The following is a 27021-nucleotide window of genomic DNA, read 5'->3' on the forward strand; positions in this document are numbered from 1 at the left end:
ATATGCCCATCAAACATCTAACTGTACCACGCACTGCTCTAGGTGCAGGATGGAGTAGATGATAACACAGACAATTTAAGAAACAAGAAATTGGCTCATTCATTCTCCACGCCCTCGTGTTGGGGAGCAAATCCGTGCACACTAGCAGGATAACTATGAGTGTGCAAACGTAGTGGGATTTCTGTTCTGAGCCCAGTATATTCCAGGTTTAGATCTGTAGCAGGAAAACCATGCACCCCATCCCCACCCCCAGGGGCCCCGGCTAGAGCTGGCTCCTTGCCATCAAGGCTGGAAATTAACTGTTTATAATGGTGATGCTCAAACAGCTGCGTGTCCGGAACACTTCCTGGCCCCAGCACACCTGTCCCCATGCAGAGAGCCTGCCAGCGCTGTTTCTCTCTTTCCCCGGGAAGCGAGGTGAGTGTCTGTTACCTTTTGTATGAATGTGGAAAAGGAGACCCAGAGACGGGACTGGGGTCATGGGCTTGCCTCACAACATGCCTGTCCTCGCCATCACACGTATCCCACAGCTGCCGCAGGCATTTCCATCTTGCTTGGGATGACCACGGTGGGGCTGTAGCCATAGTATAATCATGTACATCCTTACCCACAGGGAAGGATCCACCGGGTCAGAGCCGTTACATCACAGTCACAGTCAACATATGGCGAATCCCCATCACTCACGGTATGCGGAGCACTGTCCTCAGGCCCCAACTCCTTAGCCTGCCCAGACTTTGGAGGGCTTTTCCTGTTGCGGAGGTAAGGACATGAAGTCCCCTCCTCAAGGTCACATAGCTAGCCAGCCAGGATTGGAGCCAAGGACATAGGGCTGCAGCCTCCACCCATCCACGGGGAGCTGTCTTGTGAAGCCACTATAAACACAGCAGTGTCTACCTAAATCGTGAGCGCAGAGCGCAGGGAGATTTCAAAGTGAGCACATGTCTCTCCCCCTCTGCCCAGACCAAGGAACAGGATGTCGCAGGCACCCGCTGTCCTCGCTTCCACCAAGCGCCGCCGTTGTGGGGTGCTGTCCAGTGATGGAAGTGGATGTGTGCTCTCACCTTAGCCACCATGCACTCTCACTCAACCCAGGCATCCTGACTGCTTCTTCCCATTTTATAGACGAGGAAGTGGACCTTCTGAGGTCCCATGAAAGCAGGACTCTGACCTGATCCTGTCCCCAGGGCCCGCACTTTACAATGCCTACTGCCCCGGGATCCCCCTGGCTGGGTTTCTGCCATGGAACTCAGAAGCGCAGGATGCATTTAGGGATGAACAGATACCCTAGCTGGTCCAAGGCCTCCTTCGAAGGCCTCTGCCTGGCCCTTCCAGACCACCCGTCCACATTAGCTGCTCCTCTCTGCTCAACCCCTGACCAACCTCCATCTAAAGGAGATAAGCCGTGTCCTCTTCCCCTCCTTTATTGGGGTGCACATGATACTTGGCACCATATTCTGTACATGGACTCGACGATTGTCTGTCTCCTTATGCTGGAGCCACGAGGGCAAAATGCTGTTTTGTGCACGACTTTATTCCCACAGCCCAGTAGACACTCAGTAAATCTTCAGTGGAAGGAAGTTAATCAGTGAACTTCACCAAAATACAAGTGACCTCCACTAGGGAAGGATGAATAGAATTGAAAGCTACTGCTTTGCTCATGAAGCTGGGCTGAGGGCCTCAGCCAGCCTGGCCTTTAGCTGAAGGCGGAGGCTAGAGGTTGGGGGAACAGGGCCAGGCAGTCCGTAGTCTCCTCCCCTAGCCAGCCCCACCCCTGCTAATATGACCCTCCCCACAGTGTCCCCTGCCAGAGAAGATGGCCACCCCAGAGTCAGGAAGGAGAGCTAGCCACCAGCCAGGGTGACAATTGGGCTCCTGTGTGCTGGGGCGGTTGGGGCGGGCACTGATTCAGGCAAATGAGCGGGGTGCCCACACATATAGAGGCGTGTGTGTGTGTGTGTGTGTGTGTGTGTGTGTGTGTGTGGTCTGCGCTCTGCTTCCGCTCCATGCTGGCCAGGATGGAGGACAGCCCGAAGCAGCTTGGCCCTGGGAGGGGGCCCGGAGAGTCGGGGGACAGCCAGGCCTTGGCCAAGCTGCAGGAATTGGCCCTGATCTGGTTCATGGAGACACAGGCGCCCCTCATCCTGCAGGATGGAGCCCTGCCCCCCTGGTTCCACGGATTCCTTACCCGCAAGTAAGGCTACCCCTTGGCATGGAGAAAGTGGTCTGGGGACCCTGGGATAAGGCTGGCTCCTGCCGCCTCCCTGGGTGAAGCCCGGGATGGGGTGAGGAGCCTGCGGTCTCTGGGCAGCTGGGCAAGTGCAGTGGCCACTCTGGGAGTCCCGGCCTAGAGAAGAGAGAGAGCAGGTGCACTCAGACATGGCAGGGCCTTCGGGTCATTGTCCAGTCGCACACCATTCACAGGGAGCTGAGAGCTATCTTGGATGGGGACCGCCTTGGGGAAACCTGGATGTGCACTGCCCCCCAGGAAAGGGTGGCTCTTGGATTACAGACGCCAGAGCTGCCTGAGCATGAGACGAGCGACAGCAGATGCAGCCTGGCCCTCCCTGCCCGGCACCAGGCACCAGCTGTCTACAGGGGCAGCTTGGGGTCCAGCACTTAGCTTACTGCCCTGCTGTCCCCATCATCAAATCCTTACCTGTTGAGCTCAGGGCTTTCATTTAGTCGCAGGCTGTGCAAAATCCATAGCTGGCCTTACAGAGAGCAGGCGCTCAGTTGGGGCCGACGTGCTGCCAAACCAAAGGAAGCTGGAACTTCTCACCATGTCGCCAAAATACTTGGCACTGTTCAAAAATATTCATGGCTGCCCGGCTGGAAGGGACACACAGGGGACATGAGAGCCTGTTGGGATCAGGGTCCAGACAACACAGCACCTCCTCCCTATAGAAACCTGCACAACTGTACATGGTGGCCCTGAGGCCGGGGCCTGCCAAACCTAAACCTTTCTGGCTTTATGGATTCGTTCTTGGTGGGTGGCCAGGGTCAGTGGCTATTGTGCCTGAGGTGAGGCTGCAGTGTGGGGGTGCACGTGGGGCCTCAGGACTCCGACCCAGCCCAAGCCTGAGTGTGGACAGGCCACAGTGGCAGCCCGAGGTCTGGGAGAGTCTCCAACCCCTACCGTGGAGAGGGCTGGCTATCTGTGCACTGCATCTGGCACCCAAGGGCATGGCCAGGAGGGATTCTGAGGCAGGTCCAAGTCGGCCTGCTCCTGCTGCCAGATGGGCACAGGCCCCAGTTAACTGCATGCCCTCTGCCCAGGCAGACAGAGCAGCTGCTCGGCGACAAAGCTCTCGGCTCCTTCCTCATCCGCCTCAGCGACCGGGCCACCAGCTACATCTTGTCCTACAGGTAGGAGAGAAGCTTGCTTTGCAGATAGGACAGGTACCCCCCCACCCCCCTGTGGGCCACACTGCCTGGCTCTTGCTGGGCCGCTGGCTCCCCCACCCCGCTCCATCCATCATGTGTTCTGCAGACACAGCCACAGCCCTCAGTGGGAATGGGTGGGGAGGGGGGGCAAGAGACAGTCCCCTTCACCGGCTTCCCGGAAGTAACCTTGAGCCTAGGGCAGAAGAGAGGGTGTGATGGGAGTTCAGGAGGGCCTCTCCACTGGATGGGACAGAATGTGCAAAGGTCCAGAGGTACTGAGACAGAGGCGCTGAGGGAGCCGCGAGGGAGGTTCCCAGGAAGGAGTGCCTGCGGAGGAGGAAGCCAGGCGACTGTGCAGGTCGCCAATGGCTTCTCCAGGGTTCTTCCGGCAGGCTGTGGGAGGAGGCTGGACATGCAGGGCCATGGGGCCCCTGAAATGATGAGCTCTGGTCCAGGAGGGGGGCAAGATGGTCAGGATGAAGCCAAGAGGATGACATCAAGCCCAGTCTGGAGAGGATGAAGGGGGAAGCTCCCTCCCTGTCAGGGTCAGAGGGTCAGGGTCAGGGTCAGGGTCAGGGTCAGGAAGGACTGCTAGAGCTCCAGGGCAAACCTCCGAGGCCCCAGACTGAATCCTAACCTGGAACATGTCTGGCTCCATTTCCTCCTCTGTAGGATAGGGACACTGTAGAACTGACTTCGTAGGGTTGCTGAGGGGGTTCAGTGGGTTCATCCGTCAAGAGGTGCTCAGCACAGTGGCTGGAACATCGTGAGAACCAAATAAACGTCAATCACTGTGAAAACAGTAATTATATTCCATGTGCCAGCTGCTCGGCTACACACTTTGAAAGAGATGAACCCAGAAGCTTTCAAATGGCTTTTTAGCATCAGGGCTCTTTTGTCAAACATGACCGTGGATGGAATACCAACTTATCACATTTCTCTGACATACGTGACAGGGACATGGATCTGGGGAGCCCCAGCATTGGGTCCCCGGATTTACAGCAGTTCTGGGGGAAAGGCAGGGCTTTCCAGTAAGCGGGTGGGAGCAATCGGATACCCAAGTGGAAAACAAGGGACCATAGACCCTAGTGACAAAAGCAAAGCCATATATTTCTAAAAGAAAACAGGAAGAATTGTCAAGACTTTGAGAAAGGCAAAGATTTATTAAGACATAAACCTATTAACCATAAAAGAGAAGGTTGATAAATTTGATTTCTTTAAAATTAAGATTTTTTGTTAATCAGAAGACACCATGAAGTCACTAAAAGGACAGAGTATTAGGAGAAGTTACACATTGTAATAATGTTTTTTTTTTTAAGATTTTATTTATTCATGAGAGAGAGAGAGAGAGAGAGAGAGGCAGAGACACAGGCAGAGGGAGAAGCAGGCTCCATGCAGGGAGCCTGACGCGGGACTCAATCCCGGGTCTTCAGGATCATGCCCTGGGCTGAAGGCGGCGCTAAACCGCTGAGCCACCTGGGCTGCCCTGTAATAATGTATTGAACAAAGGACTCTTGCCAGAATATACGAAAAGCTCCCACGAATCAATAAGACAACATGGTAAATAACGTGGGTAGACTTGAATGGGTACTTCATAAGAGGGGTCATCCAAAGGGCGATAGTATGTATCCTTCGGCAGCATTATAATCAGGAAAATACAAATGGAACCTGCAATGAGTGGCTGAAATGGGAAGACAGAACACAGTAGTAGTTGGTGAGGATGTGCGGCAGCTGGAACTCTCCTGCACAGCAATGGTTTCAGGAAAGGATTTGCCAGAACCTAGGAGCTCCACAGAGGCCTGTCCCCACCCACCAAGGCGACACCCTGGCACATTCTCAACATCAGTGAGCACATGAACAGAATATCCAGGGCAGCTTTGTTTCTAGCAAATCTGGAAAGCCTTAAACGTCCACCAGCGGAAGGGGTAAATGGTGGATTTTTTTCACTACATGGAATTTTACACAGGGGGGTATGGAGCTAAATGTCCCTGGACGTGAATCAATCTCAGAGATATGATGTTGAGTGAAAGATGCCAGACACAAAAAAGACCCTGGGATTTCTTTCTGCGAAGTTCCATTGACAGAAGGGGCAGGAGTTGGAAATGTTTTCTGTTTTGCTCTGGGGGCAGGATCCATAGGACGGTGCACTTGCAGAGTCACCCTCCACACCCTCATGACACTGGTCACTGTGGGGTTACTGATCCTTAAAGGAGGGACGACCGGGAGGAGGGCGTAGTGAGGGGATAGTGAAGGAGTAGTGAGGGGATAGCGAGGGGGTAGTGAGGGGGAGGAGGGGGTAGTGAGAGGAGTGAGGGGATCTGAGGGGGAGGAGGGTGTAGTGAGGGGTAGTGAGGGGGAGAGGTGGTAGGGGTTTAGGGCTGCATGCAGTGGAGCCTGAAGTCTGTATCTCTTGCAGGGATGGGGTTTAGGGGGAGGAGTGATGCTCGTGCAGGGTTGGACCTGTTTTGGGTGAAGATGTGGTGTTTTGTTCACCGTGGATTCCTCGGCATTGAATCTGATTTTCTACACACCGCCTTGTTGGATGTTTGCTCAGTCTGTAGGGCCTTAGGTCTCGTGCCCAGCTGGGTGCTCCTGGCCTCACAGGGGCAGGGCGGGGACCCCAGGGACCTGGGATTTGGAGGCCACCCCCTTGCTCTGAACTCTGTACAGCCCCCGCGGGGCTGAGCTCCTCGAAGGCCAGGCCCCCAACCTCCAATGCGGAGCCCCCACAGACGGTCAGCGTCCCCCGAGCCTCGTCCTGCACCCAGGACCCAGGGTACGCGCACTTGTGTCGTAGGGGCAGTGACCGCTGTCGGCATTTCGTCATCAACCAGCTCCAGGACCGGCGCTACCTCGTCTCGGGGGACACCTGCAGTCACAGCACCCTGGCTGAGCTGGTGCGCCACTACCAGGAGGTGCACTTTGAGCCCTTTGGGGAGACACTGTCTGCTGCCTGCCCCAGGGTAGGCACCCCTCTGCTGTGGCGTGGCGAGGGGGGGGGGACAGGGTGGGGTGTCCAGGCCTAGGTTGTCCTCCCCCCCCACTCAGGCCCATGACCTCGTGGTCACGCTCCCTATTTAAAAGGGGGAGACTGAGGCAACACCTTACCTGAGGTCAGGGGCTCGGTGGGCTGGTGTGGGTCCCTCACCAGCTGGGGGTGCATGACCATGCCCCTATTGTGCCCCCACTACCCGCAGCCAGAGGACAACGATCCCTATGATGCCATCACCCTGGGTCTCCACCACACCAGCCTGGGCCTGGAAAAGCCACCTGCCGCAGCAGCCCCCACGGTGGGCGCAGACGCCACCCGCCCCCAGCCCCCAGCCTCCTTCGTCCACACCAGGAAGAGCCTGGAGGCCACTTCCTGTAGCTTCTCCGAGGAGGGATGTGTGGAGGTGAGCAGGGTCCTCAGCGCTCTGGGTGGGGCTGCACCAACGCCCACAGGTCCGGCCCACAGGCTGGCCTTTCTGGCTGTGCCTCAGTTTACCACTCCTACGGTTCCTCTGCACTTGAATAAGAAAATGGGTAAGAGATGCCTGAAATTCGTGTACACTGTGCGAGTGTGTGTGGGGGGGTGCTATGAGAGGGTACTTTCCCTCCACAGCACCTCTTGGGAGGGGCTCAGATTTTACTCCTATACAACAGATCACAGCACACCTCAGGTCTCTCCTCACCCTGAGGCCTCATGGGGCCTTCACCTGGGGCCCTGCTGCCTCCTCTCTGCTCTCTTCTCCAGCCTCACCAGCCTTTTGATCTTCTCAGAACACACCAACCTTGCTCCCACCCCAGGGCCTTTGCACTTGCTAGGTCTTTGCTGCAATGCTCTTCCTACCAGAAAGCTGCTGGCGCACTTGGTCCACTTGCATGTCATCTCTCCAGAAAGGGCACCAGGGCTGTAGGAAAGGCCCCTTCCCACCTGCCATTCTGTTCATCCCGTTACCCTGCTGTGCTCTTCCTCAGGACACGACTAACGACCTGATGGTCTAACATGTATTGTGTCAGGCACATTAGACCATGTCATAGGCTGGTCTGTTGCCCACCTCCCCGCTGGAAGGCGGCCTTCCAGCATTGGCTGTGCTGCCCATGGAGTCCTTGGCACCTGGGACAGAGTCTGGCCCCAGCTGGTGCCCAGCAGACGTTTGTGGAATCATTTACAAATGACAGCCTGGGGGGTGGTCTCCTCCGAAGGGTGGGCTCAGGGGCTTCTGAGCGTCAGCCAATGCCCACCCATGACAGTCAGGTAAGCCCAGCCAGGACAGGGGACAAGGCTTGTCTGGGAGCATCCGTGTCTCCAAGGGTGTCGCTCCAGAGGTTCTTTCCCTCCCCAGCTCCGCGCCAGGGTGCCTCCCCTCCCCGAGAGGAGTGCCTCCCTTCTGGAAGAGTCTTTTGGGAGCCCTGGCAGCACCATCTACTCAGAGCTGAGGAAGATGAACCAGGCACGGCTGGGCCTGGGCGCAGAGGGGTCCAGCAAGCCTGGGACGGTTCCAGCTGGCAGCCGGGCTTGCTCCCCAGGTGAGGAGCCCCTGAGGAGACACTCAGTGGGAAGCCAAAACAGGCCTAATGGCCCAGAGCCTGCCCTCACTGGGGTTGGCACAGACCATGGTCAACCGGTGCCTCCTGCATCCCGGGCCCACCTCCTGGCCCCAGGATGCTCAGCTGCCTCCTGGAGCCAGGCGTCCCCGAAGCTGAGCCACAGAGCACAGCCCTGTTCCCCAGGCACTTGTACAGACGCATACAAGCTCCTGCAGACAGCAGACCCACCAGAGCCCAGGGAGGCGCCAGAACAAGAAGGCAGTGCCTACGCTCAGGTCCCAGCCTACTGGGGCAGCCCAGTCAGGCCCCCGTGTTCCAGGCCCAGCCCCCCATCCAGCTGGCGGCCAGGATCCTCAGACTATGGCTATGACAGGTTCTCGGGGGCCCCGGAGCTCCCCGAGCCCAGGAACACCTACGAACAAATTCCGGCAGCCAGGAGCACCGGACAGGCACACAAGGTAGGCTATACGGTGGGATGGGGTGGCTGCCAGGCCCCACGGGTCAGAGAGGTCATGGCCCTCATGTATGAAAAGCTCAGGTCACTACTACTACCCCCAGGGGCCCAGACTTATCCAGGGGTCACATGTACTCGGAGATAGTGGGAGAGGCAGTTGCTCAGCGGGAACAAAGGGGGTCTCTCTCTGCAGACCAGTTTCGCCTGCCAACCCCCACACCCTAGCGTCTCAGGGCCTGTGCAAGGTGTACAGGGGGCCCTGGCTCCAGACCTTCCTACCTTCCTTCTTGTCATGGCTCAGCCACCTCCCAGCCATGTGGCTTTGGGTAAAGCACTTTCCCCAGCAACAACTCCTAGTGAGTGTGTGTCCCAAATACCACAATTTCTCTTTGTTCATCTAAAACTCTAACATCACAGGGCCTCCCATACTATTTAGCCACCTGACCTGGGGCCTCCATTTCTTCATCTGAACCATGGTCTGGTCTCCGCTTGTGTCCAGAGAGGTCTGCCCCAAGGCTAGATGTGCTCACATGTTCAGGACACAGCCCAGTGCCGACTGGACATTGTAGTCAGAGGGCAGGACAGGGAAAGAGCGGCCAGGAGGTCAGAGGGAGGTGGTCAGGGGCTCCCACGGGGCCCAGGCCCTATCAGCCCCAGCACTCTGCCTGCAGTCCAAGCCAGGGAGGGTCCACACTCAGTGGGGACAGCCTCAATCCCAGGCACACGTGAACCCAGGTTCTGACACCTCCTGGACTAGAGCAGCCTCGGAGGGCCTGCTGTCCTGGGACCACAGGCCACCCCATAGGCAGGCCCTCCAGGAAGCCCTGAAGCCACATCCATGGCAGCTCTTCCCCCAATGCAGTCTCACATCCTCTCTGGTCCCTGGTGGCGGCCCTGCTGCACCAGAGAGTGCTGGGAATTAGGGGACCCCTGGCCCCTCCACCCCTTAGCTTTTACTCAGAACTGGGGCTGGAGGTGGAATTTGGCACCATGAGGCTAGCAGAACCAGCACCAGTCCTCCGAGCTGGCCATGGGCCTCAGCTCCCAATCAGTGCTGGACCCCTCTGTCCGGGGACCCCCGGCTCCAGCAAATTCTCCATCTTTGCAGCCTGACAAGCTCCGGAGGATCTTCTTCACGGACAAGAAGCATAAATCCTGAGCACCTGGCTTCCTGGGGCCCAGCTATGCCAGGAGTGACTGGGAAGCCCTGAGGCTCTGGAAAGCACCCCTGCTTCCCTAGCGTCCCTCACTCTCCCAGGGGAAGGGTGTCCTGGTCTGAGAGGTGGAGAACTGACCATAGGCAGGGTCGGCATCCCCACCCCCCACGTGGTCCAGGGCAGGCCCTCTTCAGTGGGCCAGCAGAGCCAGTACCCCTCCTGGTGACCCTCCCAGCTGCAAGGGGCACAGGGCCCAGAGCCACAGGCCCGGGTATAGCAGGGGAGCCCCTGCCTGAGGCAACAGTTGTAGCCTTCAGGTGCTGGGCTCTCAGGAGCAGCCCCTTGGCCTGTCTCCAAGCGGTCTTTGCTGCAGATGGGGAAACTGTCGCCCACATAGGAGCAGCAAGCTGCCTGAGGTCTCAGTCAGAGCCTGGCTGCCTGGGGTCCGCTAGGACGCATTCCTGGGTGTTGCTGGAGAGCCAGCCAGCATGTGCCGCCCACCCCTGTGACCAGGTTGCCCTCACCTGCCCTCTGCCTCCCAGTCCCGGCCCCCAGGGCAGCTCTCAGGGCCCTCCCACCAGGCCCACACCCAGGCAAGCGGCCCTGCCCACGCAGCAGCTCTGGATACAGGCAATCTGGTGTCCCGCTCCCCCTGGGTCCCCCTCCCCCATGGTCCTTCCTGCTTTGTCCCACTGTCCCCTCACCTGCATGTCCCCACATGTGTCAGGGTGGTCTGCTGCTCCCCGCCCATGGCCCCTGGGCAGCAGAGGTGGAAAACAGATGGACCATCCTCAGAGAGAGCGCTGCAGCCCACACCGCTCCCGCCTGTGTCCCTCAACGGTGCTGGGCCTGGTTCACACCTGGGGGAGAATCTCCCCTCAGCAACCTCACACCCCAAAGATCGGGGACATGAGAGCCTCCACCACCTAGGGTGTGTAGGATGGACAGCATGGCAAGTGGCCTTGTGTCTGACATATGGTTAGTGCTCTGTGAATTCTCACCTAACGTCCCCCGTGGGGCTCACCCAGAGACCTGGGGCACCGATGTGTCTCCCTCTCCAAAGTACAAGCATTGAAATAAACGTTAGTGCCCAAAGCAGGACGGTGATGCTTGACCCCGAGGGGACTAACTAGTGGTGGGATTTCAAGGAGAAAGGGACCTTTGAGTGTATCCTAGTGTCAGCAGGCAGACCACGGGGACATCAAAGTGCTTTACTACTGGGAATTCACATATGTGTGGGTAGGATGCACCAGTGAAAACTCCACATCTCAGGAGAGCAGGGGGTGGGGTGCCCAGGGCTCAGAGCCAGGGACAGAGCAGAGCCCTGGGCCCACCATCCTCCCAGCTTCACATTGGGGGGGTTGGGGTGCAGCCCAGCTGTGGGTTTTGGAAGACTGCATAGCTCATAAAATCTTGTCCTCTTTCCCTTTTCACTTTGCCCTGGGCAACCCGGGATGCCTGCCCAGCACTCGGGACACATCTGTGTCCCCTGCCCCATAATGTCTCTGCCTTTCCTCCCAGTGGGGCCCTTCCTGACAGGGAGAGGACCGGGGTCTGGGGGCTCAGGGGCACAGATGGAGGGCCTGGGAGGGGCCCTGCTCCCCACATCCCCCTTCCCTGGTTAAGGATTTTTTGCTCAAAGGGCCAAGGAAATGTTGGTGGGTACAACCCCAGAGGCTGCAGCCTTTTTCTGGGCAGCATGGAGGTCACACTTGTGTAGACAACAGAGCCAGGCGGTCGGCTTTGGGGCCCTCATGCCCTGGTGGTGTCCTCAGATCCGGATGTGGAAGGTGCTGGAAAGAGAGGAAGGGCCCTCAGCAGAAAGCTCACTGAACCCCACCCCAGTGTCGACCGGTCCCTTAGGAGGACACGGCTGACTAACTCCAAGGGGGGGGCCAGTCGTCCCCAGGGGCCGCACCTGAGGAAGTCAGGGGCCTTGGCGATCATGTCCTCAAAGTCAGCGAAGCCCAGCTTGCCGTCCCCATCCAGGTCTGCCTCCTCAATGACCTTGTCACACACAAGCACCACCTCGTCCTCATCTAGCTCCGACTTAGTGAGCCGCGCCAGCGTGCGCTCCAAGTCCTCCTTGCAGATGAAGTTGTCTGTGTTGAAGTCTGCGGGCAGGTAGGTAGGAGTGCTCAGGCCGGGCCCCCAACATGCCACCCCGTGTGCCCAGGCCCCGGCTGACTACCACAACCCACAGGCCAACACTCATGACGCCATGACACCTCCACCATGGCTGCAGGTATGAACCTAGCCTGAGACGCTTGCAAGTCCAAGTCTGAGGCTTGGGCCACCAGGCCTCCTGACACACCTGCAGTACGCCCCGTGTGCCCTCAGGAACAGAGGGAAGCAAGGCCCAGGAAGGCCAGCGACTAAATCAAGCTCAGAGAGCTGCTTGGAGGGGGAGGCAGGATACTGCCTGGGCCTGTTGCCACTAAGCACCCTTGCCCAACCACGTTCTTTACACTGCACCACAGGGCCTCCTGAAGGCCCCCCAGCAGGCTGGTCGTGGTCAGAAGACTCAGAAGCCCCTTGGAGGGACGCCCAGGCTGGCCCCTGGGCACACTTGGCAGAAGGCACCACCACTGCCCAAAGCATGGCCGCACGGCTTGCAACAGTGGCTTGCAGCAGTGACTACCCCTCCCCTCATCTTCAGCTCAGCTTCTGGATCTTGGGCCCCTCCCACTTGTCTATCCAACAAATTCCCATTGGCACCCCCGGGGGGCTTTCTAAGCCTTAGGGCTCCCCGCTCCTGGGCCTCTGCCACTAGCCACACCCTGACGAGAAGGGCAGTGATGAAGAGCGTGCCCACTAGCGGGCATGTCACACGCTCTGCCTCATGGCCCCGCCTACACAAGCTGAGTGGTAGGTCCAGGGAGAGTCCCTACCATACACAGATGAAGAAACAGGTCCTGCAAGGGGCATGTGACCTGAAGGGACATCCCTGGTCAGGACCAGGGCCCAGAGCCCAGCCCCTTGACAGGTACCTCCACATTGGCCCGTGAGTGCCTCTGGGGTCGGCACGGGTAAGAGTCACCGCCACCCCCCTGGGGGCTCCTGGGAAGCTCTGTGGGGATGTGCTGGCTGCCTGGACTCCTGTGCCCCCTTGCTGCGGTGAAGCCAAGGCCCAGGGAGGGCGTGACCTTTGCTGGAAGTCAGGCCCCAACACCAAGCCCTGTGTCCCGGGTGCCTTTCCTGCTGTCCCGCAGCTGGGGCAGCAGTGAGCCTCGGTGCCGCCATCCTGCCCCCTCCCCACCCAGCTGTACTCCCATTGCTCACTGGCCGACGATAGCCTGTCCTGTGAGTGATGCCTCATGTGAGATGTGGAGGGTGGACCCACTGATGTGCACACATACGGCAGTGCTGCGTGCACCCAGACCAGGCCTCTGATGTGGGCACAGTGGCTACGAGAGGAGAAAGCATGAGAGGCTCCAGAGCCACAGGGTGGCCACAGGTGCCGGGACAGGTCTGTCGGGGCTCCTCTGCTAGCAGGGACCCAGCCCTCCCTGGAACTCCACCTCAGGAGGGTAGGCAGTCCATGAAGGTCCATCCTCTGGAGCCCAGTGCCCTCTGGTGGTCAGCATGACTGTGGCGCTGGGAGCCTGGTGCCTGGCAGAGGCCCCTCCCCAGCCCCCTACCTCTGGCTCAGACCTCAGAATCCAGAACTGCCCACCTGCAATCCTGTGGCGCCCTGGAGCCCCAGCACCTGGTCCACATTCCCTAGCTGGCTCCTCACAGCCTGTCCTGTGACCTCCTCATGAAACCCGGCACCTCCCTACTGTTCCGTCCACTGGGCACAGCTGTCCCTACCTGTGATGTCCACGTGGCCCCCCTTGCTCCCAGGCCCCTGCACCCCTACATGCTGCTACCCGCAGGTATGCAGTCTTCTAGGCCCATACCGTAGATCTTGAAGGCATAGTTTGCCTTGAGCTCTCGGGGTGCTGACTCACACAGCACGGAGAACATGTCCACAAAGTCATTGAAGGTAAGGTTCCCCTCGCCATCCTCAGAAAAAGCCTCTACGATCCTTTCCTTGAAGGGGTTCTCCTGCAGGAAACAACCAGCATCACATGGGTACATGGGGACTGAGCAGACTCAAGAAAGACAGCAATGATGTGTGTGGCCTTGGACAAGTGACCTAACCCCTCTGAGCCCCCACATGCCCATCTGCAAAGTGGGGATGACAAATGGGCCTGCTGGGCTGCTGTGCGAGGGGCTGGATAAAGTATGACAGGTGGGGGTGCAAAGCCAGGCTGAGGTGCACTCACAGCAGGCACTGCCTCATGTCAAGCAGGGGCACCCCCCACCACTGCTCAGAGGGGTGCACAGGGGTGGAAGAGAAGAGGCGGCCCAGGGCACAGGCAGGGGACAGGGTCACCGGAGGCAGAGGTGGGGCCCCTGAGGCTCAGAGAAAGGGCCGGGATAAGCAACAGGACTCGAAGGGGCAGTCAGAACCCAGGCCATCAATCACCAGACCGCTCACAGCCTCTAGCCCCAGGGATCCTCCCTCTGATCCCGGGTCTCTCGGGGCTCTTCTTTAGAGTCCCCCACCCCAACTGGGCTTGGCCACTCCCACTCTGTGCCTGCGTGGCTACTGCCAGTGCCCCTGCCCCTGCAGTGATCCTCTGAGCCAGGGCGCTTCTCTAGGCAGACTGGACACCTGCCCAGGGGCAAGCTTGGGCCTCACTGTCCCTCGGGACTGAGGTCACAGCCAGGACACAGGCCAGAGAGGATGCCACATGGTGCTGTGACCCCAGAGTCACACATCCAAGGCCTAGCAAGGGGCTAGTGGCAAAGTCCCACAGCAGTGTAGAGTCCTGCCCCCATTGCCAACCTCCCCTACTGCCGGAAAGCACTTGACCATCAAAAAACACACAAAATGAAACTTTTGTGTCAGATACATGTGTGGTCTGAGGTCCAGCAGGATCGGCCTTGCCTGGAAGCTTGCTGGAAAACAGAATCTCAGCCCACACCACCCACACTTGCTGACCCCATGTGCCTGTGTGTATTCTGGGCTGAGAAGGGAGGGTGTGGATGACCTGCTGTGAGAGGCCAAAGCCAGAAGAGGACACAGAATTATCCAAAAAAGCAGACGCAAGGGGGCGCCTGGGGGCTCAGTCGTTGGAGTGTGGGAGTCTTGGTCTTGGCCCTGTCCATGATCCATTATCTCAGGCCAAGCCCTACAGGGCTCTGTGTACCTTGTTGGCTTCCACCTCTCCCTCTTAAGTAAATACATAAAAACTTAAGGGAAAAAAAACCAGACACAAATCCTGCCACATGGAGCCAACTGGCCATCTCACAAGGGGGCAGCAGTGAACATGGCACCCTATGGCCCCCACATATGGAACTCCTGTTTAGAGCACAGGGGAGGAAACAGGTACAGAGGAGTTCAGTGACCCTTTTGGGCCCACACAGCCACGAAGGGTAGATCCGGCCTCAACCCAGGTCTGGGGGCCTCTGTTGTACCCCCAGCCCACCTGCCCAGCAGCAATGGCCTCTCTCGTACCCGGAGCTCCGGCATCTGGATGATGAGGCTCATGGGCACATGGACGATGGGGCTCTTCCGGTAATCCATCGGGACGAGGTTGGGAGCCAGCTCATAGAACCGTGCATGGAGCCTACAAGGGAGACAGAGGGGAAGAGCTGGAGGGGGTGCTCCCCCTGAGCCCCAGCGGCCAAGGCTGCCCCACTTGCACCCAGATGCACTATGGCCCCAGCCCAGGGAGGTTAAGAGCCATTTGTCTAGGACACACAACAACTTCAGAGACCAGGGCCCATAACTGGAATGAAGGTCTGGAGATCCAGAGCAAGGATTCTTCACCACTCTGCCCCAGGCCTAAAGCTGCTGAAGCCCAGGCCCAGTGCTGGCCCATCCCCAAGCCAGGCTCTGAGGATTGGGTCTCTGGAAGCTGCCAGCAGCCCCCACTCCCATCCACAGGAGGCTAGCGTGAACCAACCCGGACCCCGGGCCAGGTCCCTAGCTCCTCTCACCTCGCTGGGCAGCCTGCCACTCAGAACACAAGTCCACCTGCACACTGCACAGAACCTCAAGGGTGTGAGGCCACCTGACCCTGGCTAAGGTGGAGGTCCCTCCCTGATGATTCAGCCCTCTCCTGCCCTATCCACACCCCTAACATCCTAGAGAACAGCCCCAACTTTAGCCCCAAATACAGTGTAGTTCCAATGAAGCCATGTTCATGACATGCTGCCAGACAAGGGGACAAGCTGCCAGGGGCCCAGGGGGGGGGACCTGCTCAAGGTGAGGTCCAAGACTGCTGGGGATGGGACTGAAGTGGCCCCACCTGCCCTGGACACACCCCAAAGCCAGGACACACTTCAAGGTCCCCCCGGAGCAGGTCCAGCAGCACAGCCACCCAACCCTCTCCAGCACTCGCTGGGCTCCCACAGGTAACATCAGCCCCACTGAGCAAGTGCTCCCTCTGTGCCGGGCTCTGCAACAATCCCCCATGTGGATTACTCAATCTCCAAACCACCCCAACAGGTGGGTGTTAAGTCTCTCCATTTCTCAGGTATGGAAACCAAGGCTTCGACGGTTAGGAGCCTGTCCCAGCACACCAGAGTAGTGGGGTGAGGGCTGAACCTAAGGCAGAGCCCAAAGCCACGAGCCCACTCCCCCAGTCACAAATTCCCAAAAGTCCTGAAACCACAAGGAAGTTCCATGGCTTAGATACACAGAGCTGGAGGGAAAAAACCCAAAGCCTGTCCCCTGCCAGTGAGCAGGTATTGGGTGACAGGACCAAGCAGGACTCTCCCCCAGGGGCACGAGGGCTTTCTTTGCTTTTGCTTTTGGTGTTAAGGAAAAATCTGTCCTTTTTTACTATCCCCAAACACGGAAACGGGACTTACCACAATTTATGCAACTGCTTTCGTGTACTCCACAGATATGTTAAACTGCCAGCTGTAACAATGTTCCCTGCTCCTGCTCCTTGACCCTGACATGCTGGGATGTGATGCTGGATGTCCCTGGGGGTCACCTGACACCTCCAAAGTCACGTGGGGTGCCTGCAGCAGATCAAGACTGGAGCCCTACCCACACCTCAGTAGCTGGTGGGCCAACCCACTGGCGAGTGAACCCCTATCCATCCTCACATGTGTGGGCGTCAGAGGACACCCTGCTAAAAGCACCTGGCCCTTAGCTGCCTGCCTGTCAAGGGCACCCCGCAAGGGGGGACCTGGTAGAGGGGCTGAGTGCTGGCAGGTCGAGGTGTCCCTTGGAGTGGGAAGGCCAACTTCGGCCCTTACTCTAGAACTAAGTGACTCTGCAATTTCTTTTTTGGGGGGGGGAGGCACTCAACGAGAATTTGGAAGGCCGAATCACTGTGAAAGAAAGTGCAAACAGGAACCACATCCTTGCTACCCCTCCTCCCTGCGCAAGCCCTGACTTCTGGGAAACTCTTGGGAGTCCGCTGTCAGGCCCAGGGGCAGGCCTCCCTACCCTTTGCACCCAGCCTCCGTGCTACGTGGGCCGTTTCAGAGCACAGGGCAAACCAGTAGATGCCTCCCCAACTATTTTAGAGAGTGAACGAGCACCCTGCCAGTTGAACCCAACGGGCAGTGTACACAGCGGGCCGACGGCATCACACACGTGATACACACACCCTGGACAGTACTAGCACATCAAGTCCAACAGTGCTATAAGATTCAAGCATTCGGGCCGCAGAGGACTCCTGCCAGGAGTGCAAGGACGGACCAGAGTTTGAAAATCTGTGACTACAGGGATCCCTGGGTGGCGCAGCGGTTTGGCGCCTGCCTTTGGCCCAGGGCGCGATCCTGGAGATCCGGGATCGAATCCCACGTCGGGCTCCCGGTGCATGGAGCCTGCTTCTCCCTCTGCCTGTGTCTCTGCCTCTCTCTCTCTCTCTCTCTCTGTGACTATCATAAATAAATAAAAATTAAAAAAAAAAAAAAAAAAAAAAAAGAAAATCTGTGACTACAAATCATATGAATAGGTTAAAATTTTTTAAATTAACTCAGTAGCTGCATTTGTGACTGCATGGTTATATGAACACAGAAAAAACCCCAATAGTATTCACCCCATATTTACAGCGATGGCCCCCACAAGGTCAGAGCAGATAGGAGTGAGGGGAAGGGGCTGGCTGCCACTTACTACCTCACCCACGGCTGAACTGCTGGAATTTTTAGAGTATTTATTTATACAAACAAGTATTTTTAAAGTAATAACTTTTATCAATAAAAAAATCTTAAAATCCTCCATGAAACAGAAAGAAAAGGATACTCTACATTGTCAATACCATACTTAAACTGTGAATTGCCAGAGATGTGCCCAGGAGAACAGGGCGCCCATTGTCACTATCGTTACATGGTATCTGCCCACGAGCCCTGGTCAATGTGATCAGTGAGGGGCAGGCAGTATGTGTAAATATTGGAAAGGAGAAGGCAAAGTATTTGCCAAAACCAAAAATAATCAATTTAAAAACCATCTGAATGAGAAAGGGCTCAGCAGCCCTTCTACACAAAAGTTTTCTCTGTACCCACATCAGCATATTCAAAAATAAGAGGGGATCCCTGGGTGGCTCAGCAGATTAGCGCCGCTTTCAGCCCAGGGCATGATCCTGGAGACCCGGATCAAGTCCCACAGGCTCCCTGCATGGAGCCTGCTTCTCCCTCTGTCTGTGTCTCTGCCTCTCTCTCTCTCTCTCTCATGAATAAATAAATAGAATCTTGCAAAAATAAAAATAAAAAAAGATACAGGGACGCCTGGGTGGCTCAGCAGTTTAGCATCTGCCTTTGGCTCCGGTCATGATCCTGGGGTCTTGGGATGGAGTCCCGCATCGGACTCCCTGCAAGGGAGCCTGCTTCTTCCTCTGCCTACGTCTCTGCTTCCCTCTTTGTGTGTCTCATGAATAAATAAATTCTTTAAAAACCAAAAATAAGATATATATAAAAAACCTAATTCACAATAGGAAAAAAACACACCAAAATCCCCCAGAAAAACAAAGTATAAGATAAATACAAAGTGTGTAGAAGATATAACATATTTAGGCAGAATCTTATAATCGTGACAACCATTTCTTCATTGTCCTGCAAAATGAATACAATCTTTTTTTTTTTAAGATTTTATTTATTCATGAGACACACACACACAGAGGCAGAGACACAGGTAGAGGGAGAAGCAGGCTCCATCCAGGGAGCCCGATGTGGGCCTCGATCCCAGGTCTCTGGGATCATGCCCTGGGCTGCAGGCAGCACTAAACCGCTGAGCCACCCGGGCTGCCCAAATGAATACAATCTTAACCACAATCTGCAATGGAATGATTTGAGAACTTATGAGAACATGTGACATGATTCACAGGTCTGTGGGGCAGAATAAATGCAGGAGGGTGGGGATGGCCCTGAAGGAAGGATGTCTGGGGAGTATCCGCCTCTGGGATGTGAAAACAGTTTGAAGAACAGCAGGTCACCCCACAGCCCAGGGATGTCCAGTGTGAGGGAAGACAGTCCATAGCAAACAGCACTTGAAATCACAGACACTTGGATTCTTCTGGAAGTCACAGACTGGTGGTCCACATTTAGGCCAAGCGTGCACGTTAACAATAACTAAGTTTAACTAAAATATAGGTTTTATAGTTGCCCAAACCTACAAATGAAAGCCCTGGATGAAGAATCTGGATCTGCCCAAGGCAACCAACCCTTGGACTGGGGAAGGAACCAGAGACCCCTCTTACAGCAACTCCCCGACGGGGCTCCACTTATGTACGACACATCTCTGCCCTGCCGAGTGAGAGGACCTTGGGAAAGTGAATGACTGGGGGGCAGGAGACAAAGATACAGACAGCCAGTGTGCCGGGGGGTTTGGAGGTGGCTGGCGGCATGGGCACAGGACTGGGATGGCGGATCAGCAGTAAAAATAAAAAAACTTAAAAAGTGCCTATACCTTTTAATCCAGAAACCTGTTGGAAATTTATCTCAAAGAAATAATCTGAGGTGTGAGTTATAGTCGTGGTGCCATGAGGCCATTCACTGCAGCGCTAACTATAATGGTGATGTGCAGAAAATCTACGTGTCCAACTAAATGAATTGATAACATGGCCTTGTCATTTCTTTTCTTACCTATTTTTACATTTTGCCTAAGGAAGAGTAATTTTAAGTAAATTATAAAACAACATGATGCAAAATTTTGATACACACTCTCAAAGGAAAAATACTGGACTGATACATACCACAAGGTTCAATACACAGAAGAGTTAATGGTTATTCTCTGTGAGGAGCAGGATTAGGGGTAACACTTTGTCTTCTCTTGATTGGCTTTATTTTAGAATTTTTCTGGAGTCATCATGTATCACATAGGACGTAAAAAAAATTATAAGTAATTAAAACAAACAACACAAATTCTGAAAATGGCGGGAAAACTAAAGCATGATAAATTAACACCCAGGCAAGCACCACTGGGTGCCCTGAGGGGCAAGGACTCACTGGGGAGCATAGGCTCCCTGTGGGCAGAGGGGAGTCAAGCATACCCACAGGAAGGAAGAGGGGTAAATCAGAGGGGATGAGGGGGCATTGCCCACTGAGGCCCAGTGTTAGGGGTGGAAAAGCTGTACCCTGACCGCAAGTGGATCCACGGAGGCGGGGGCAGGGTGGCCGAAGAGGCCTGTCCGATAGTTCGATAGTTATCAATGACCCAGGGCTGCAAGGAACCTGCTACTCAGGTTTCATCCCGCCATCTGGTGAATGCTCAGGGTGCAGCTCACCAGCAATGGTGGGCTGGGGATGAGGGGGAGGAAGGCCCTGCGTCTGGGGCCTGGCTCTGCTGCTGGCCCTCTCCTTGCCCTGCCTGGACTTGAGATGTGAACAGTGGAGGGGGCTCACTCAGCAGGGGTGGTCAGTTCCTGGTTAAGTCCTCCTGGCCCTTGCTGGGGCCTAGAGAGAAAGCTGGACAAAAGTGAAAGCACCAAACTGGTAACAGAGCTATCGTGGTTCCTCCAGAGACAATTATCCCACGCACTGCCTGGTCTCACCACCCTTCCTGAGGGTGCACAGAGAGGCCCCATGACCCCAGGTAGCCTGTGTTGTGCCCAGGGCCTCCCAGCCACAGGGGCTGGGGCAGGAGACAGCTCCAGGGAACACTGCTATCTCCACGGTCCTCCCCAGCAGCTGCTACAACCATCTTCCTCTCAACACCACCACTCTGCAGAGGCAGCACCAGGCCTGGCCCCTTGGGTCCCCAGTGAGCATTAACACTGTGGCAGAGCCCCAAATGAACCAGAGTATGCAGCAGGGAATTAGGGGGACATCCAGCTGCTAGGAGGGGTGCTTTCTCCCCATTTGAAATCCAGGTCTACTTCGGGCTCTGGGCTGAGCTACAGAGGCTGAGGTGCTAAAGGGTTCAGAGTTGGGCAGGCCAGGGCTGTGGGAGGCAGCCACAGTTTGGGGCCTGTCCCCTCACCCTGCCTCTCCACGGTGGTGAAAGTGGGTGTCCCTATCTACCCAGACAACAGATTGAAGAGCAGCCTGGGCAGAGAAAGGCCAAGGGACACTGCCATCTGAGCACAGTGGTCAGGACAGTGACACAGCACAGCTTGCTTGGGAAGCTGTTACTGGCTCTACCCCAGCCTGCCCTGAGACCTCCAGGGAAAGTAAGTAGTCCTGTGATCTTGCCAGTTTTTTTTTTTTTTTTTTTAAATGACCTTGCCAGTTTTTAATGCCACCTGGTAACTCAGGCCCAGGGCCTGCAAGGCTCCTGGGGCCAGGTTTCCTGGCATTCTGTGGGTCGTGCTATCTGATCCTGGGGCCCTAAGTTGCCAGCCCCTCCTCATCTCTCCCATCAAAGCCAAAGAATGGGGTTGCCCTGGAAAAGGAAGAGCCCGTGGGCAGCTCACGGGTGCTATGGGCATACAGGCCAGGGCCTGGACTTCTGGACCTCCCAGGAGCAGGAAGACATCAGAGTTGGAGCCATAGGCCAGATCTTTGGGTCCTGGCTAAGTGACTGACCATTTGCTAGCCTCATCCGCAAAGTGGGGATAAAAAGATTCTCCTGTTACATGGTTACAGTGAGGATAAAATGAAAAGGTGCCTGAAACCACCCACCACGGAGCCTGGAGCCTGGCGCACAGTTCAGAGATGCTCGATTCCTGGCCGAAGGATGTGGGCTCAGGCGGGTGGGGAGCTCTCGAGTTCACGGCCGCCTGGCTGATGGTCGTCCACACCTCTAGCCAGCACAGCCAGACCTGCGACGTCCCCAGCCCCCGCCCCAGCTCCGAAGGATGACCGAGAAGCCACTTACTTGAGGATATCCTTCTTATTGAAGAAGGTGCAGTCCTGCAAAGGGAAAACACACACACACAGTCCCTTGTAAGTCCCAGGCTCCTCTTCCCCTCAGGATCTCACAGGAAGGCCCTGGGGCAAAAGACTCACTATTGCCCCTCCCTGGCCTGCCCCAACCCCTGCCCTACCCAGTCCCCGGCCCAAAGGGCCCTGGAAGCGGCCTCCTGAAGCTCTTGACCTGGCCCAGGAACCATGTGCATGGGGTGGGGGACTGTGAAGCTCCTTGAGGGAGCTCATTCACAGGCAAATAGAATGGTCAGAGGTGGAAGCCACTGATTTGCGGACTGCCCTGTGGGACAGCAGAGAGAGAGGCTGCGAGACAAGTCAGGTGTAAGGGCCACAGGGGTGCGCCATCCACACTATAGCCCCGTGGCACTGTGCGTGGCTGTGGGCAGCAGCTCATGTGCAGAGACAGAGGATTCCAGGTACACAGGCTGGACAAGCCATAGCATCTATCTGGCATCTGAAGCTGCAGGAATAGATGAGGTCACATGGGAGACAGTGGAGGCTAGGAGTGTGGGAAAGAGTGTGGGAAAGTAGGATCAAGGAGGCAGGCGGGCAGGGAGGAACTGCTGGCATCTGGACAGACGCAAGGGCAGAGGCTTCCAAGGACCCTCGGGCAGCTCTCAGATCCTAAGGTTGCCCGCACACGGACTCATTTCTGGTGTCCTGCCTTTGTCTGGATGGCCTGCCTGGTGATGATGGCCACTATTCCAGGCCACGATGGTAAGTATGGAGGTGAAAAGATCCCAGCAGCAAAAGGAATTTGTGCCTATCCCTACTCCCTGGCCCCTCTACCTTTGCCAGCTGTTGCCCCATGAAGGAACGCAGCACTTAGGCTCTGTTGAGCCCAGAGCCTCCTGGGGCAGCGTGCTGACTAGAGCTGGCTCCAACGAGGGGCTCACGGCTGCAGTCCAGCCTTGCAGCCAGCCAGGCCTGCCCAGGATGAGACCTAAAGCCACTAGGCACTGGAGCAGCTTGGACTGGGCAAGTGACTGGGCAAACATCCAGGGACTCACTGGGTGCCTACGGTAGAGCTGAGGGGGGGCTGGTAGGCTCCACATAGTCAGTGTGACCTTCTGGGCCACATGCTACTACCCAAAAGGTAGACTAAGAGCCCTTATGCTGCCCACCCATCTGGAGGGTGAGGCCATAGCTCCTCTGCTCCCTCCCCACCAAGCATGGATACCCTGCAGGCTTAAGACTCAGACCAGCATAAACTGTGTGATTACCTAAAGACCTAGATACCTGGAGCAGGCCCCAGGGGCAGACCTCCCTCAGCCCCCAGGCTGGTTCTGTGGCCTGAAGGAGATAGTGAGAAGGGCCAGGGCTTTCCCCACCAGCCTGGCAGGGGTGTCAGCATTACCAGAACAGGGAGAGGCCTGACTTCTGCTCTGTCCCCCTGGCCTGTCCTCTCTCCTTTGCCCTGGGAAGGAAGAGTCTGGGTCCCAAACCAAGGGCCCCACAAGCAAAAGATGAAAAAGCTTCTCACAGGACCCTGGTCCCTTATCAAAACCACTTATACCTAACTATGTCAATGGTCTTCAAGGTGTGCTTCCTGGATCGGCAGGACCCGATTCTCAGGGCCCACTCCAAACCTACTGAATCACCAACTCGGGGGAGAGGGGGCAGGAATCTGCATCTTTAAAAGATCCTCGGGTGACTCAGTGGTTTGGCGCCTGCCTTTGGCCCAGGGCACAATCCTGGAGTCCCAGGATCGAGTCCCACGTCCGGCTCCCGGCATGGAGCCTGCTTCTCCCTCTGCCTATGTCTCTGCCTCTCTCTCTGTGTCTATCATGAATAAATAAATAAATCTTTAAAAAAATAAAAAATAAATAAAAGATCCTACATTCCCAGTGATGCCGATGCCTGCTAAAGTGAGGGCCTCAGCTCTAGAGCAGAATCACCTGGGGAGCTCCTGTGCCCTCTTTCAGCACGGACCAGGTCAATTAAAGCAGAATCCCTGAGGTAGAGCCAGACATCAGTTTTCAGAGCTCTTCTGGTGACTGCACTATACAGCCCAGGCTGAGAACCACACCCCCACCAGGCCATGACCATCACAGGCCTGGTCCACAGGGGCTCTGATTACCCAATTTTGTTCAATCCTCATCATTAGCCATGGTGGGGGGAGGGGGACTGGTGTTATCTCCCCATTCTGTCCCCATTCTGTAGGTGAGAAAATTGAGGTTCAGTGAAGTGGTTAGCTGGCTCTCAGCTGCACATGCAGCCCAGGATTGACTGCAACTCAGACCTTTGTGATTCTTGACCACAGTCCATTGGGAACAGAGCCCACCCATGACCACTGTATGCTGACTGCATCTGCTGTTATCTCGGGATCTGGCACCTTGTGGGTGCTCAATATGGCAGGTGGTATGAGGAATCAGGCCTCCACATATGTGGAGCCTCTCACTGACTGAAGGTGTCAGTGAAGACATTGGCCCTGCCTATCCTAACCTCTCTCCTCTCTGAACACATGCAACAGCTGCCTCTAGGTTTTTTTTTCCTTTCTTTCTTTCTTTCTTTTTTTTTTTTTTTTTAATTCATGAGAAACACAGAGAGGAGAGAGAGGCAGAGACACAGGCAGAGGGAGAAGAAGGCTCCAGGCAGGGAGCCCGACATGGGACTCAATCCCAGGTATCCAGGATCACACCCTGGGCTGAAGGCGGTGCTAAACTGCTAAGCCACCTGGGCTGCCCGTGCCTCTAGGTTTTCAACATTACCAACAAAGCTGCCATGAACCTGCTCATCAACTGACGTTTTGCTTTGTCCTCTGTTGACTCATCGCAAGGAGGTAGCTTACAGGGGATCAACATGGCAGGAACCTTAAAACGTTCTCAGGGTTCTGAGTAGCTTGGTGGTGTTGGCAAAAGAAAAGGTCTGTAATCATTCAAATTTCTGTCTTGTTTGGATCCTTAGGTGGAGAGAGGAGGGGAGTCCACAGGTGAGTTACAGGACTTGCTCTTAACTGAGCACCTGGGCTGCCTGAGAACAGAGCAGAGAGCAGGGCCAAAGCAGCAGTGGTGGGTTCTGGGGAAGTCCGGGCCCTGTTTTGTAGTTTGAAGGGTTTGGGGGATGGATCGATTGATCAGGAAGGCAGAGGAGTCTGGAGAGAAGCCTGCACTTAAGAGTCACTGGCACCTGCATGGGGGTGGGGTGTCTATAACTGGGGCCCTGTCTGGCGTGGGGCTGGCTGGCTGGACAGCAGAGGGAGGGGTGCTGGGGCTCTCAGGTTCCCTGGGGATGGGGAGGGGGGTTGGTGGCAGTAACTGGGGCACTGGCTGGCGAGGGGCCAGTGGACAGAGGGAGGGGGGCTGGGGCTCTCAGGTCTCTTCAGCTCTCATTTTTCCAGCCTGTCTGGCCCTGGAGGAGGATCACAACCCAACACTGGACCTGGCTCCGAAGGGTAACCCGTAACCCAATGCCAGGCTGGTCTGAGTGGAAACCCAGGCTCTCACCCCCACAGGGGCCACTCTTCACTTGTGAGCATGGTCTACGAACTTGGCTGTGCCCACCTCCAAGCCTGCGCCATCTCTGAACCTTGCAGAGCAAAAGCCCCCCTTCCCTCCTGGCACTCTGCAGCCCACTAAGGCCCTCCCCTAGAGCAGGCTGGGAAGGCTGGCCTCTGGGAAGGCTGGCTGGCAGGACTCCAGGACACCCAGCTCACACAGGCCCTGCCCCCAAACTAACCTGAAGGGACGGGCTCCTCAGCCTCCGTCTACTCTTCTGTAGCACAGGTGATAACCACCCGCTGTGAGGGCATCCATTCTGGGGCCTGGTACACAGCAGGTGCCCATGAGTATGGCTCTGGCGCCTTCCCAGGGCCTCATGTGGAGCTGACAACTGTTGACAGCCAGGGTTTCTGAGGCAAAGGGGCCTTTCTTCACCTCTGTCCACATCACAGGACTCACATGTCAAGCCCATTACCAAAATAAAAACTGGCGAAGGCAGCAGGCGGTGCTCATCTCCCCACAGCACACACTCCACCTGCGCCCCTGCCCAGGGGAGTCGGGTGGGGGCATCCAGTAGGGCCTCCACCGAGGCAGAGCACCCACCAAGGGAGGGAGGAGAGAGCCTCGTGCCTCAAGGGAGCTGTGGACAGTCCAGGGTGGCTGCAGGGCACAGGTCAGGGGGGGTGTGGGAGGCTGCAGGAGCCCGCGGGTCAGGCTGTGGGGCTTCATCCTGCACCAGGAACCCCCCAACCCATCAGGGGGTCTTCAACCTGCACCCCGTCCTGAAACTGTGGGCAGCGGGCTGTGGATCTCGCTCCAGCCGGTCTCCTGGCTCTGGACGGGGTGGTCCAGCAGGGTCTGGCGGGGGACAGGGAGGTGGGAGGGTGTAGCTGCGGAGGGGCCCGGGGAACCAGCACCTGGCCTGCCTCCTTGCTCCAAGCATCTCCATGCTGGGGCCAGAGGGAAAGACCCCGACATACAACACACCAACCTAAGCCTGCATTCAGGAGCGGACGCGCCCGACTGAGCCAGGCGGGACCCCGGTGGTTTCTGCTCCGCACAGACCACGTCTCCGGCGCTGCGGGCCCTCGCTCCAGCCCACGGTCAGGGCCCGCCGAGGACGCGCACGGCGGGAGCGGCAGAGCTGCCTGGGGAGGGCCGGCTCGGCCCCGGCGGCGCGCCCGCCCTCAACGCAAGGCTGGGGAAACTGAGGCTGGAAGTCCCGCCCGAGGTCACGCCTCAGCGGGAGGCGGGGGGGGGCGCGGCGCGGAACGCCGGCTCACCTGGTAGTTGTCCAGCTGCTCCTCGGTGAAGATGGTCTGCTTGTTGCCCATGGCGGCCGGAGCCCGAGCCCGCGGCCCCGCGGCCACCCCGAGGCGGGAGCGCGACCGCGAGCCTGGCGGGGAGAGGCCGGGCGGGGAGAGGCGAGCGACCCCACCCCGTCAGCGGCCCTTCCCGCCGCGGGCGGCGCTGCCCCGCCTCTTCCCGCCTCCGGCCGGGTGCGGCCGGGACTTCCGGCAGGGCGGGGCGGGGACTTCCGGCAGGGCGGGGCCAGGCCTCCAGCTGGGCGTGGCCAGGACCTCAGGCCGAGAGGAACGGGGACTTCCAGCTGGACGGGACCGAGACTTCCGGCAGGGCGGGGCCGGACCTCCCGCGGCCGGACCAAGACTTCCGGTCGAGCGGAACCAAGACTTCCGGTCGGGCGGGGCCAGGACCGCCGGGTGGGCGGGGCCAG

The 27021-nt window shown here is 57.2% G+C and overlaps 2 protein-coding genes across 5 annotated transcripts; one reads left to right on the plus strand and one right to left on the minus strand.

Moving 5' to 3' along the window:
• The first annotated feature begins 2015 nt into the window (after positions 1–2015).
• On the plus strand, positions 2016–9614 carry SH2D7 (SH2 domain containing 7). Its single transcript, XM_041751124.1, has 6 exons — positions 2016–2191; positions 3277–3366; positions 6182–6347; positions 6582–6779; positions 7713–8375; positions 9480–9614. Exons 1-6 carry the CDS (start codon positions 2016–2018, stop codon positions 9528–9530), a joined length of 1344 nt encoding a protein of 447 aa, XP_041607058.1. The 3' UTR covers positions 9531–9614.
• Positions 9615–10725: 1111 nt separating this feature from the next.
• On the minus strand, positions 10726–26790 carry CIB2 (calcium and integrin binding family member 2). 4 transcript variants are annotated; one of them, XM_041751121.1, is made up of 6 exons: positions 26570–26790; positions 21797–21831; positions 15038–15149; positions 13482–13578; positions 11447–11642; positions 10726–11321 (listed from the first exon to the last, which is right to left on the minus strand). In XM_041751121.1, exons 1-6 carry the CDS (start codon positions 26618–26620, stop codon positions 11300–11302), a joined length of 513 nt encoding a protein of 170 aa, XP_041607055.1. In that variant the 5' UTR covers positions 26621–26790; the 3' UTR covers positions 10726–11299. The 4 variants fall into 4 exon arrangements, with proteins under 4 accessions (XP_041607055.1, XP_041607054.1, XP_041607056.1 ...); XM_041751120.1 differs by having other exon boundaries at positions 13431–13578; positions 26570–26787; XM_041751122.1 differs by lacking the exon at positions 21797–21831 and having other exon boundaries at positions 13431–13578; positions 26570–26787.
• Between the last annotated feature and the right edge of the window lie 231 nt (positions 26791–27021).

Source organism: Vulpes lagopus, chromosome 4, assembly GCF_018345385.1.
Source record: "Vulpes lagopus strain Blue_001 chromosome 4, ASM1834538v1, whole genome shotgun sequence".
NCBI lineage: Eukaryota > Metazoa > Chordata > Mammalia > Carnivora > Canidae > Vulpes > Vulpes lagopus.